A 12,951-nucleotide genomic window follows, 5' to 3' on the forward strand; every position below is an offset into this window, starting at 1 on the left:
GCATTCCTTGATATTAAACAAAGTGGGTCAGGATGCCCGATCCTCTTCCAGTTTGGCAGGGAAACGACAAGTCCTAGCATGATGACTATTAATACTTCAGCTACTATCAAATCAACAAAATGAGAAATGAAATTGGAGAAATCACAACAGACAACACAGAAATACAAAGGATCAAAAGAGACTACTATCAGAAACTATATGCCAATAAAATGGACAACTTGGAAGAAATGGACAAATTCTTAGAAAACTATAACTTTCCAAAACTGAACCAGGAAGAAATAGAAAATCTTAACAGACCCATAACAAGCACAGAAATCAAAACTGTAATCGGAAATCTTCCAACAAACAAAAGCCCAGGACCAGATGGCTTCACAGCTGAATTCTACCAAAAATTTAGAGAAGAGCTAACACCTATCCTACTCAAACTCTTCCAGAAAATTGCAGAGGAAGGTAAACTTCTAAACTCATTCTATGAGGCCACCATCACCCTAACACCAAAACCAGACAAATATGCCACAAAAAAAGAAAACTACAGGCCAATATCACTGATGAACATAGGTGCGAAAATCCTTAACCAAATTCTAGCAAACAGAATCCAACAACATATTAAAAAGATCATACATCATGACCAAGTGGGCTTTACCCCAGGGACACAAGGATTCTTCAATATTTGCAAATCAATCAATGTGATATACCACATTAACAAATTGAAAAATAAAAGCCATATATATGATTATCTCAATAGATGCAGAGAAAGCCTTTGACAAAATTCAACATCCATTTATGATAAAAACCCTCCAGAAAGCAGACATAGAAGGAAAATACCTCAACATAATAAAAACCATATATGACAAACCCACAGCAAACATTATCCTCAATGGTCAAAAAGACAAGGATGCCCACTCTCACCACTTCTATTCAACATAGTTTTGGAAGTTTTAGCCACAGCAATCAGAGCAGAAAAAAATAAAAGGAATCCAGACTGGAAAAGAAGAAGTAAAACTCTCACTGTTTGCAGATGACATTATTCTCTACATAGAAAACCCTAAAGACTCCACCAAAAAATTACTAGAGCTAATCAAGTTGAAGGATATAAAATTAACACACAGAAATCCCTTGCATTCCTATACACTAACAACGAGAAAACAGAAAGAGAAATTAAGGAAACAATTCCATTCACAATTGCAATGAAAAGAATAAAATACTTAGGAATAAATCTTCCTAAAGAAACAAAAGACCTATATATAGGAAACTATAAAACAAAGATGACACAAATAGATGGAGAAATATACCATGTTCATGGATTGGAAGAATCAATATAGTGAAAATGAGTATACTACTCAAATCAATCTATAGATTCAATGGCAATCCCTATCAAGCTACCAACAGTATTTTTCACAGAACTAAAACAAATAATTTCACAATTTGTATGGAAATAAAAAAAAAAACCTCAAATAGCCAAAGTAATCTTGAGAAAGAAGAATGGAACTGGAGGAATCAACCTGCCTGACTTCAGGCTATACTACAAAGCAACAATCATCAAGACAGTATGGTACTGGCACAAAGACAGAAATATAGATCAATGGAACAAAATAGAAAGCCCAGAGATAAGTCCACACATCTATGGACACTATCTTTGACAAAGGAGGCAAGAATATACAATGGAGAAAAGACAATCTCTTCAACAAGTGGTGCTGGGAAAACTGGTCAACCACTTGTAAAAGAATGAATCTACAACACTTTCTTACACCATACACAAAAATAAACTCAAAATGGATTAAAGATCTAAACACAGGACCAGAAACTGTAAAACTCCTAGAGGAAAACATAGGCAAAACACTCTCTGACGTAAATCACAGTAGGTCCTCTATGACCCTCCTCCCAGAGTAATGGAAATAAAAGCAAAAATAAACAAATGGGACCTAATTAAAATTAAAAGCTTTTGCACAATAAAGGAAACTATAAGCAAGGTGAAAAGACAGCCTTCAGGATGGGAGAAAATAAGAGCAAGTGAAGCAACTGACAAAGAATTAATCTCAAAAATATACAAGCAACTCCTGCAGCTCAATTCCAGAAAAATAAGCGACCCAATCAAAAAATGGACCAAAGAACTAAACAGACATTTCTCCAAAGAAGACACATAGGTGGCTAACAAACACATGAAAAGATGCTCAACATCACTCATTATCAGAGAAATGCAAATCAAAACCACAATGAGGTACCATCTCACATCGGTCAGAATGGCTGCTATCAAAGTCTACAAACAATAACTGCCAGAGAGGGTTCAGAGATAAAGGAACACTCTTACACTATTGGTGGGAATACAAACTAGTACAGCCACTATGGATAACAGTGTGGAGATTCCTTAAAAAAACTGGAAATAGAATTGCCTTATGACCCAGCAATCCCACTGCTGGGCATACATACTGAGGAAACCAGAATTGAAAGAGACACGTGTACCCCAATGTTCACTGCAGCACTGTTTACAATAGCTAGGACACAGAAGCAACCTAGATGTCCATAGGCAGATGAATGGATAAGAAAGCTGTGGTACATATACACAATGGAATATTGCTGAGCTATTAAAAAGAATGCATTTGAATCAGTTCTAACGAGGTGGATGAAACTGGAGCCTATTATACAGAGTGAAGTAAGCCAGGAAGAAAAACACCAATACAGTATACTAATGCATATATACGGAATTTAGAATGATGGTAACAATAACTCTATATATGAGACAGCAAAAGAGACACTGATGTATAGAACAGTCTTTTGGACTCTGTGGGAGAGGAAGAGGGTGGGATGATTTTGGAGAATGGCATTGAAATATGTATAATATCATATATGAAATGAGTCGCCAGTCCAGGTTTCATGCACGATACTGGCTGCTTGGGGCTGGTGCACTGGGACGACCCTGAGGGATGGTATGGGGAGGGAGGAGGGAGGAGGGAGGAGGGTTCAGGATGGGGAACACATGTATACCTGTGGTGGAGTCATTTCGATATATGGCAAAACCAATACAATATTGTAAAGTTAAAAAATAAAATAAAATTTAAAAAAAAGAAAGAAAAACACCAATACAGTATATTAACACATATATATGGAATTTAGAAAGATGGTAACGGTGACCCTGTATGCAAGACAGCAATAGAGACACAGATGTAAAAACAGACTTCTGGACTCTGTGGGAGAAGGTGAGGGTGGGATGATTTGAGAGAATATCATTGAAACATGTATATTATCATATGTGAAATAGATCACCAGTCCAGGTTAGATTCATGAGACAGAGTGCTCAGGGCTGGTGCACTGGGATGACCCTGAGGGATGGGATTGGGGAGGGAGGTGGGAGGGAGGGTCAGGATGGGGAACACATGTACACCCATGGCTGATTCATGGGAATGTATGGTGAAAACCACCACAATATTGTAAAGTAATTAGCTTCCAATTAAAATAAATTTTTAAAAATTGGGTAAAGAATTGGGAGGACAATATTACAGAATATGATAAAATTTAAAAAATAATCCCATTCCTAGACACGTTTCTTAATCCATAATTCAAAGGAAATATACACTGTTCGTTAAGATAAGTGTATCCCCATGATTTGTAAAAATAATATTAAACCAAAAAAAAAAATACTTCGGCTACTGAAGAACCTTTTAATCATATCACTTAATTTAATCCTCACAGCCATTCTATTAACATTCCCATTCTATAGATAAGGAAAGGAAGTCTTAAAGAATGTATTACTTTCTCAAAGTAGCAAAACTAGCAAGTGGTAAAGTTACTATTCAAATTCATGTCTATATAGTTCCATAGTTCATGTTCTAAAACTTTATGCAATGCTATCTCTCAGAAGTATAAAATATGAAAAGTCTAATTCACTGTAGATTTCTTCTCAAGCCACACCTACAAACTTCTAAAGTTGACTGATTACTTTGAGTTGACTTGAGGTATATTAAGAGATTCTTAACCTTGGCACAGATAATTTCTGCCAGATAATTATTGATTGGTTGTGGGGGGCTCTTCTGGACATTGTGGACCATTTCACAACATCCCTGGCTTCTAGCCACTAGATGCTGGTAGTATTCTTTCTGAGTGTTTGCATGTTCACTCAGTTGTATCTGACTCTTTGCAACCCCATGGACTGCAGCACTCCAGGCTCCTCTGTTCATGGAATTCTCAAGGCAAGGAATACTGGAGTGGGTTGCCATTTCCTTTTCCAGGGGACCTTCCTGACTCTCGGATATAACTAGTGTTTCCTGTGTCTCCTGCCTTGGCAGATGGATTCTTTACCACTTGGGAAGCCCACTCTCTTTGGAGTTATAGTAATAATTATAACAAAATATCTTTGGACACTGCCAAATGCTACCTGAGAGGCAAAACTGCCCCTGGTCAAGAACCACTGACTTAATTTTCAGTCTTGCTGTATGGGTGCATCCAAAGACAACCTCAACATTATACAAAAGTAGGAATAGTTGCACTATGAACAAATATATTTTCCATGACTGGCTCTGTAAGACAGTTTTTAATAAGCAACAGCTTTACCTTTTAATTCAAATATCATTGAAAACATTACTCATAACTATGATTTTTAGATAAATTTAGCTTGTATAAAAAAAAGCAATTTTATTTTGCTTAGTATAAGAGGATAGCTCTGAAAGTTTATTACAAACCAAGTGAAGAAATAACAATCCCTTTATAAGGCTAACATACAAAGGATGTTCAGGGAATAATTGACACCACCCAGTTGAAAAGGCTTCCTCCCGATATGATACAGCCACTAGCAAGATCAAAAAGTCTCTCCAGACTGAATATAGATGGCAGCGAGACATCAAATGGGACCTGAGAAAAAGCATAAAAGCGTTCATGAAATGCATTGTTTCAAACTGTTGACTGAAGTAACAATCTCAAAACACACAAACACCAATTCTAGGTAATGATCTTATGTGTAATATTCTTAACTCTTGCCTAAGATAAGACACAAAATTTCACATCTCTACTTTGCTGAAATGTCCTATATATCATTTTCTATCCTAATAAGACTCATATCTATGAATATATAAAAGTGGCATACAGATTCATGTCTGTGAATCTACAAAAATGAGACTATAAAATGGTAGACATTTCTAGAAATATGCATCATTTGATTTTATATAATCATTGCATATGATTTTAAGTTTAGGAATTTTAGTCCAGTTCCTAATGAACCACTTCTCTTCAGAACACATTGCGCAGTGAACAAATCTCTCCCCCTCATTTTGAGTTTAAATTCTGACATGGTGAAGCGAATTATGTTTGGAGTTCCTTCTTTCTGAAAGAAACACACAGTTACCATGTTGAGGACTAATGCAGCCAAAGTCATCTGAAAAATGGAAAATAAAGATTGTTTCTGGGGTCATGGCACACTGGTTATTTAAGTGGGAAGAATGGCAAGAAGGAAAGTGGGAAGATCAAACATGAAAGAAAGAAAACAAGTGTTCACTTGTTTCTAGGAAAGCACTTCATGCAGACTTAGATACTTGTGAAGATACATGAGCAAATAGCATGTAGAATGGTCACCATGAATTAAAGCCTTGGGGCCCCAAATCCTTGTAAGAAACTAGAGGACAAGTTTTATTAATGTCTTTTCTTGTTAAATGAAACTTTTATTCTGAAGAAAATACAATGAACTTAAAAATAGAGGCTGGTTTTCATTTCTTTTTCTTCACTCAATTGGATTAAAAAATAATAAAAGCATTCCAATACTTTCTATAACTTCAGATAATAAAGACTTGGAAAATTAATAATATCATGCTTTCTTAATTCTGAAGTAATTAGTGTTAGCAGTTTAAAGAGTATCTTTCCAAAACAACAGAGAATGAGATGGTTGGATGGCATCACCAACTCAATGAACATGTGTTGAGTAAACTCTGGGAGTTGGTGATGGACAGGGAGGCCTGGCATGCTGCAGTCCATGGGGTCGCAAAAAGTTGGACACAACTGAGCGACTGAACTGAACTGAACATGTTTTTTTTATATTGGGCTATATAAGTTGTTCATATATTTTGAAAATTAATCCATTGTCAGTCTCATCACTTGCAAATAATTTCTCCCATTCTATAGGTTGTCTTTTCACTTTGTTTATGGTTTCCTTTGATGTGCAAAAGCTTTTAAGTTTAATTAGGTCCCATTTGTTTATTTTTGTTTTTATTTTCATTACTCTAGGAAAAGGTGAAAGTGTTAAGTTTCTCAATCATGTCTGACTCTTTGCGGCCCCCTGGACTGCAATCTGTCAGGCTCCTCTGTCCATGGAATTCTCCAGGCAAGAATACTGGACTGGAGTGGATACCCATTCCCTTCTCCAGGGAATCTTCCCAACCTAGGGATTGAATCACAGTCTCCTACATGGCAGGCAGATTCTTTACTGTCTTGAGTAACAGATGGAGAATCCCATAAACAGAGGGGCCTGGCAGGCTACAGTCCATGGGGTGGCACAAAGTCAGACACATCTGAGTGACTAACACTTTCATTTTCTTTGAGTAATATGGTCATTTTAACAATATTAATTTCTCCAGTCCATGAACACACAATATCTTTCCATTTATTTGTGTCTTTTTCAATTCTTTCATTAGTGCATAATACTTTACAGTGAACACAACTTTCATCTCCTTGATTAAAAATTTTTCCCATGGTCTCTGTGGCACTTTGGACACTTCTCCAGTATTAGCTTTCAGAAATTTTATGGACGGTTCTGGGTTTTCCCTAAAGAATTTCTCAGGAAAAGTTAGGTTCCAAGTGAAATTATAGAATTTCTTTATTTGTCATTCAACAGAGATAATATTGGCAATCATATAATTATTGAGAAGTATTGTATGTGTTTAGTAAATAGTCTTGAGCCCAAATTGATATGGATAAGATAACAGAGAATCTTGGTTTCTTTACCTGGATTAGGCAAGGTTTTATAGAAATAAAGGAAAAAATACCTTGATAGGTAGCAGACTGTAATTTAGTTCAAGTAGATTTTGATTCAAGGAGCAATATCAAAGACAGGATGATGATTTTGCCTGCCTAGAGAGGATAAAAGTATGAAACAGTACAAGGAAGGCAAAGGAAGTTAATCAAGGTGGAGCACACTGAAGGGGTTCATTAAAATCTGGCCTGGACTTGAACTTGTTCAGAAGAGTTCTGAAAGCCATTGGAGAGTTAAAGGTTATTTGCCAATGCTGTATTTTATATTAGTTTCAGCATGAAAACTAGATTTTACCATAATGAAAGATTTATTACTTTTGTTCCTTTGCTCTTACTATTTTCCTTGATTGAAAGAAAAACTGTTTTGTCTTCAAAATATCTATGCGTTTTCTTAAGCCACTAAGTTTTTTACTGAGCACCTTCTTTGAGACCTCTGCTTATTTCTCTCAGCCCAATGTCAGTTGCCTTTTCATTGATTTTAAGTGTTAATGACTAAGAAAAAAGGGAGAAAGCCAAATAACCACTAAACAATTAGATTTAGAGATAGGAATACCAGACCACCTGACCTGCCTCTTGAGATACCTATATGCAGGTCAGGAAGCAACAGTTAGAACTGGATATGGAACAACAGACTGGTTCCAAATAGGAAAAGGAGTACGTCAAGGCTGTATATTGTCACCCTGCTTATTTAACTTATATGCAGAGTACATCATGAGAAACGCTGGGCTGGAAGAAGCACAAGCTGGAATCAAGATTGCTGGGAGAAATATCAATAACCTCAGATATGCAGATGACACCACCCTTATGGGAGAAAGTGAAGAGGAACTAAAAAGCCTCTTGATGAAAGTGAAAGAGGAGAGTGAAAAAGTTGGCTTAAAGCTCAACATTCAGAAAACTAAGATCATGGCAACTGGTCCCATCACTTCATGGGAAATAGATGGAGAAACAGTGGAAACAGTGTCAGACTTTATTTTTGGGGGCTCCAAAATCACTGCAGATGGTGATTGCAGCCATGAAATTAAAAGACGCTTACTCCTTGGAAGGAAAGTTATGACCAACCTAGATAGTATATTCAAAAGCAGAGACATTACTTTGCCAACAAAGGTCCGTCTAGTCAAGGCTATGGTTTTTCCAGGGGTCATGTATGCATGTGAGATTTGGACTGTGAAGAAAGCTGAGCACCGAAGAATTGATGCTTTTGAACTGTGGTGTTAGAAAAGACTCTTGGGAGTCCCTTGGACTGCAAGGAGGTCCAACCAGTTCATCCTAAATGAGATCAGTCCTGGGTATTCATTGGAAGGACTGATGCTGAAGCTGAAACTCCAATACTTTGGCCACCTCATGTGAAGAGTTGACTCATTGGAAAAGACCCTGATGCTGGGAGGGATTGGAGGCAGGAAGAAAAGGGGACAACAGAGGATGAGATGGCTGGATGGCATCACTGACTCGATGAACATGAGTTGGAGTAGACTCCGGGAATTGGTGATGGACAGGGAGGCCTGGCGTGCTGTGATTCATGGGGTTGCAAAGAGTTGGACATGACTGAGTGACTGAACTGAACTGAACTCTTATAATTGGTAAGTGGAGGAGGGCATGGCAACCCACTCCAGTATTCTTGCATGGAGAATCCCATGCACTGAAGAGCCTGGCAGGCTACAGTCCATGGGGTCACAAAGAGTCGGACAGGACTGAGCGACTAAGCACAGCACAGCATAATTGGTAAGTGGGGTATGAAAAATTGCAAGCACTGTGATACAGATGGATTTAACTTTGTGTCCTTTCAAGAACCTTAAAACAGAGTCACAGCCATAAAAAGAATAGCTTCAAGGTAGAAAAACAAATACTGTTTTTATATAGCATTCTCACATGTCTTTTCCTACCATGTTTTCTATATCTTCTTTATATATATCACCTGAACCTTTGAAGTTAGTGATTTACTGGATTTTTTTTTTTTTTGGATCAGGGAAAAAAGATGCATTCCACAGTAGAAAGGATAATGTGATACTAACTTACTTAAGAGCTGATATCATGAATGACTAGTGACCCAACTAATAAAAGTTTCAGATGAAAGGGAACCATTAACAGATGTATTTGGTTTCTCGATACTTTATATGACCAAGTGGATCCCATTACAATCAATAATGTTATTCTTCCCAGTCTAACAGAAATAGCACCCAACTCTAAGGAATACGAGAAAGGCTTATAAACAACTCTACCAGACATAGAAATTTCACACTTTGCTGGGAACAAAATTATCTTTTTCATCAACTGAATTTTTGTATTAATAAAATTTAAATATAACAGAAAAGAAGTTTTTTAAAAAAACATAATATCAGATCAAAGAGTCAGACTGGTAAGATAATAGAAATCTTTTAAAATTTAAAGAAATAACATTGTTAAAAAGACATTTTGCAGAGAAGAAGAAATTTAAAAATTGAAGATAAGATTATGGCAGAGAAAGCATATGTTCCAAAAACTGATTCAATAGTCATACTGCCTAAGAATAGGATCTATTCTTAAATCATGATGCCCATCACCATCACTGCACTGACACTCTACAAACACCGAACCCTGGCTATGCATGGTGTTTCCTTGAGCTCTTGAGTAGAGTTCACCTTTTAATGAAGGTCAATTCTAGCTCAGACATATTGCCCCCTACGATCACGAAACCAAAGGTTTCAGTCCAGCCGAAAATATTTCTGCAATGTAAGGAGCCCCGTCTCCATTTTCACATCTAAGTAGATGCCAAAAATGTTCAGGACAATGGCTTCTTTATTGAAATACATGAAGAGCACCTCCGTGAGAGGAGTTAATATTGAGGGGGACTACATTCATTGGGATATATGTTCAAAAATCAATGTTAGGTGATGTCCATACTTTACAGTTATGGCACAATAATAAATAAATATTTGGTCTATGTCCCTGATTTTTTTGTATAGAGCTCCTAAAACCTTGGAAATTTTCTTTCATATGCTTATAAGATGACTAAGGTGAGGAACGACTGAAGCAACTTAGCAGCAGCAGCAGCAGCAAGGTGAGGAAAGATTCCTAGATAGCTTCAGGATGTGGTTGGTCACCAGGAAAACCAAGCATGTGTTTAGAGAGGTAAACTTCCAGTCTAATAACTCATCCTTTGGGGAGGGAAGAGCAACTGAAGATGGAGTTCAATCACCAATGTCCAATGACTAAATCAACCGTGCCTACGTAATAAGACCTCAATAAAAACTCCATGATGTGGACTTCCCTGGAGGGCCAGCGGTTGAGACTCCATGCTTCCATTGCAAGGGGCATGGGTTTGATACCTGGTCCAGGTACTAAGGTCCTACATGACACACAGTAGGGCAAAACACAAACAAACAAAACAGAAAACAAAATGCTCGCAAACATTTTAAGGAGTTTCTTGGTTGGTAAACAAACTGATGTGCTGGGAGGGTGATGCACCCAAGGAGGGTATGGAAATTCTGCTCCTCCCAACCCCTATGTCTTGCCCTAATGCATCTTTATTTGGCTATTCCTCAGTTGTAGCCTTTACAAAAAACTGGTGCATGCTGAGTATGCAGTAAGTTGTTTCAGTGTATGACTCTTTGTGACCCTATGGACTACTGGCTGCCAGGCTTCTCTGTCCATGGGATTCTCCAGGCAAGAATACCAGAGTGGTTGCCATGCTCTCCTTCAGGGGATCTTTCTGCCCAAGGGATTGAACCTGCATCTTTTATGTCTCCTGCATTGGCAGGCAGGTTCTTACCACTAGTGCCACCTGGGATAATAAACTAGTAAACTTAAGCAAAGTGTTTTCCTGAGTTCTGTGAGTTATTATAGCAAATTATCGAACCTTAGTGAACACTGGGGGAACTTCTGAATTTGTAGTCTGCTGTGGCAGAAGCATGGGTATCCTGGGCACCTCATTTAAGCTGGCATCTGAAGTGGGGGCATTCTTGGACTGAGCCCTTCACCTGTGGGAGTCTGTGCTAACTCTTCAGAGTAGTGTCTGAAATGAACTGACTTGCTGGGCATCCAGTTGGTGGCAGAAAACTGTAGAATCAGCTAGTGTCCAGAAACTCCTGTAAGACTTGTATCTGCCATTACATAGATTAGGGCAGTGTTTAGCCACTGAATGCCTTTAGGCTTTCCCTTCACTCTTCCTCCTCCTCCCTGGTACCCCTTCTGCACACATGGCCTGCCCTTCATACCCTACCCCAGGCTGAGCCAAGGCACTATGTGATGAAAAATAATAGCACTTGCACCGATAGCTCCGTTATGGGTATATGCTTTTTATACGGAACTACTTAAGAAAACAATCCTTTAAGACCAAAAGAGACCATTAAGAGAAAAGTAAAAAGTTTTGGCTGTACATATCCAGGCTTATTTTGAGGACTCAAGAGTCTAAGTCCCAGAGAAAAGAGCTTTTGAAACCTGACCCCTATTGTGCAGAAAGAACGGCTGGTCTCTCACTCCAGCAAAGTCTTTTTCACCAAATAAAGAACTAATAAAGGGTCTCAAACAGGGTAAATCCCCTTCAAAACATCAGACTCTAATCAGAACAGGAAGCAGGAGTTATACAACCAACAATGAAGTGCATAAGGCATAAAGGCCAGATGCAAGTTCATGACCAAGGATTCAGTGCTTATAATCAGGGGTTGGAGGAAGAATTAAAGGAACAGTGTTCTGGGGTAGGTGATTGAATAGAAATGCTTATACTCAATGTACTGTAAAACTGAGTGTCTATTCCTCACTGTCTGTGGAGATGTATAAATCCTGATATTGTTCTATATGTGATGACATTGTTCTTACCTCATTGCCTTTATTTTCATAAGATGGTTTTAAAGTTTTATCAAGTCCTTTTTTTTAACTCCGGGAAAAAAGTGTTTCTCTGAAAAAGGAAGCCTGTATTTACTGAGGACTGGATATGTGCTGGAATCATTGCTTTACAGACTTTATTTCATTTGTAAATTAACTGTTAAAATGGAGGTCAAAGGAAAATGTGATTGAACTCTGGGTCACACTGTAGAATGTATTTTTAATCATGAGTGGGTGACTTGTGTATGATGTTTTCCCCTCACTTCTACATTAGAAAATAAACTTTAAACCAGCAAGAATGTTTCCAACTTCCTTTAGAACTCTTCCAGTTCCAATATAAAGATTAATTGAGCACTCTTATGAACTCATCACCAGTTGGGGAATCTTCATTTTTTATTTATTTTTTTACTCATTGTCGTGGTTCAGGTTCCTGGGAAGCAGAGCCTGAGATAGAACTTAGCTTTTAGGAAGTTTATCAGGGCAGTCCCTTGGGATCAACACCCATGGGGAAAGGAGAGAAAGCAGGATTCGGCAGAGAGAGAGAAGATGGGCTGCAACGTGGTCACAACAAACCCCACGCCAACCCCAAGGGAAGCGGTGAAGCTGCAGTGGCCCTTTAGAATTGTCCTAAATTGTGGTTTTGGGGGGTCGGGTCATTTCACCATGTCAACCAGTAATTAGATACAGACAGCTTCCTGCCCCCACCAAAAAAGACCATGCCTTTAGGCATGGATTCCTGGAGAGTGTTGAGAATTGAAGGCTATTGGTCCACACATTTCCACAGCTGGGAAAACAAGTCCTTCAGGGGCCACAAAGGCATAAATATTTAATTGAGTGGTTAACTCTGTGTGTGTGTGTGTGTGTGTGTGTGTGTGTGTGTGTGTGTGTGTTAGTTGCTTCTAACTCAGTTGTATCTGACTCTTTGCAACCCCTTGGACTGTACCCGCCAGCCTCCTCTGTCCATGGGATTCTCCAGGCAAGAATACCGGAGTGGGTTGCCATTTCCTTCTTCAGGGGATCTTCCCAACCGAGGGACTGAACCTGAGTCTCCTGCATTGCAGGCAGATTCTTGACCATCTGAGCCACTAGGGAAGCCATTAAGCAAATGGCAATATGGCAGAAAAACACATACTAGTATATAGCCAATATGAGCATATGGGAGATTTAATGTATTGAAATTTTTTTATACTAGATTTCTAGAGACTT

General features: G+C 38.3%; 1 protein-coding gene across 5 annotated transcripts in view; it reads right to left on the reverse strand.

The window, feature by feature from the left end:
- Positions 1–3,687: 3,687 nt before the first annotated feature.
- CFAP54 (cilia and flagella associated protein 54) overlaps positions 3,688–12,951 on the reverse strand; it is a 304,320-nt gene continuing 295,056 nt past the window's right edge. For 3 of the 5 annotated variants that reach the window (XM_070370321.1, XM_070370319.1, XM_070370317.1), the window contains one exon: positions 3,691–4,842. In XM_070370321.1, coding sequence (XP_070226422.1) covers positions 4,723–4,842 — 120 coding nt within the window. In that variant the 3' untranslated portion in view covers positions 3,691–4,722. Of the gene's footprint in view, positions 4,843–12,951 lie in introns of all 5 variants that reach the window. The other 2 variants (XM_070370322.1, XM_070370320.1) reach the window with 2 other exon arrangements.

This window comes from Bos mutus, chromosome 5 (genome assembly GCF_027580195.1).
Source record: "Bos mutus isolate GX-2022 chromosome 5, NWIPB_WYAK_1.1, whole genome shotgun sequence".
Taxonomy (NCBI): domain Eukaryota; kingdom Metazoa; phylum Chordata; class Mammalia; order Artiodactyla; family Bovidae; genus Bos; species Bos mutus.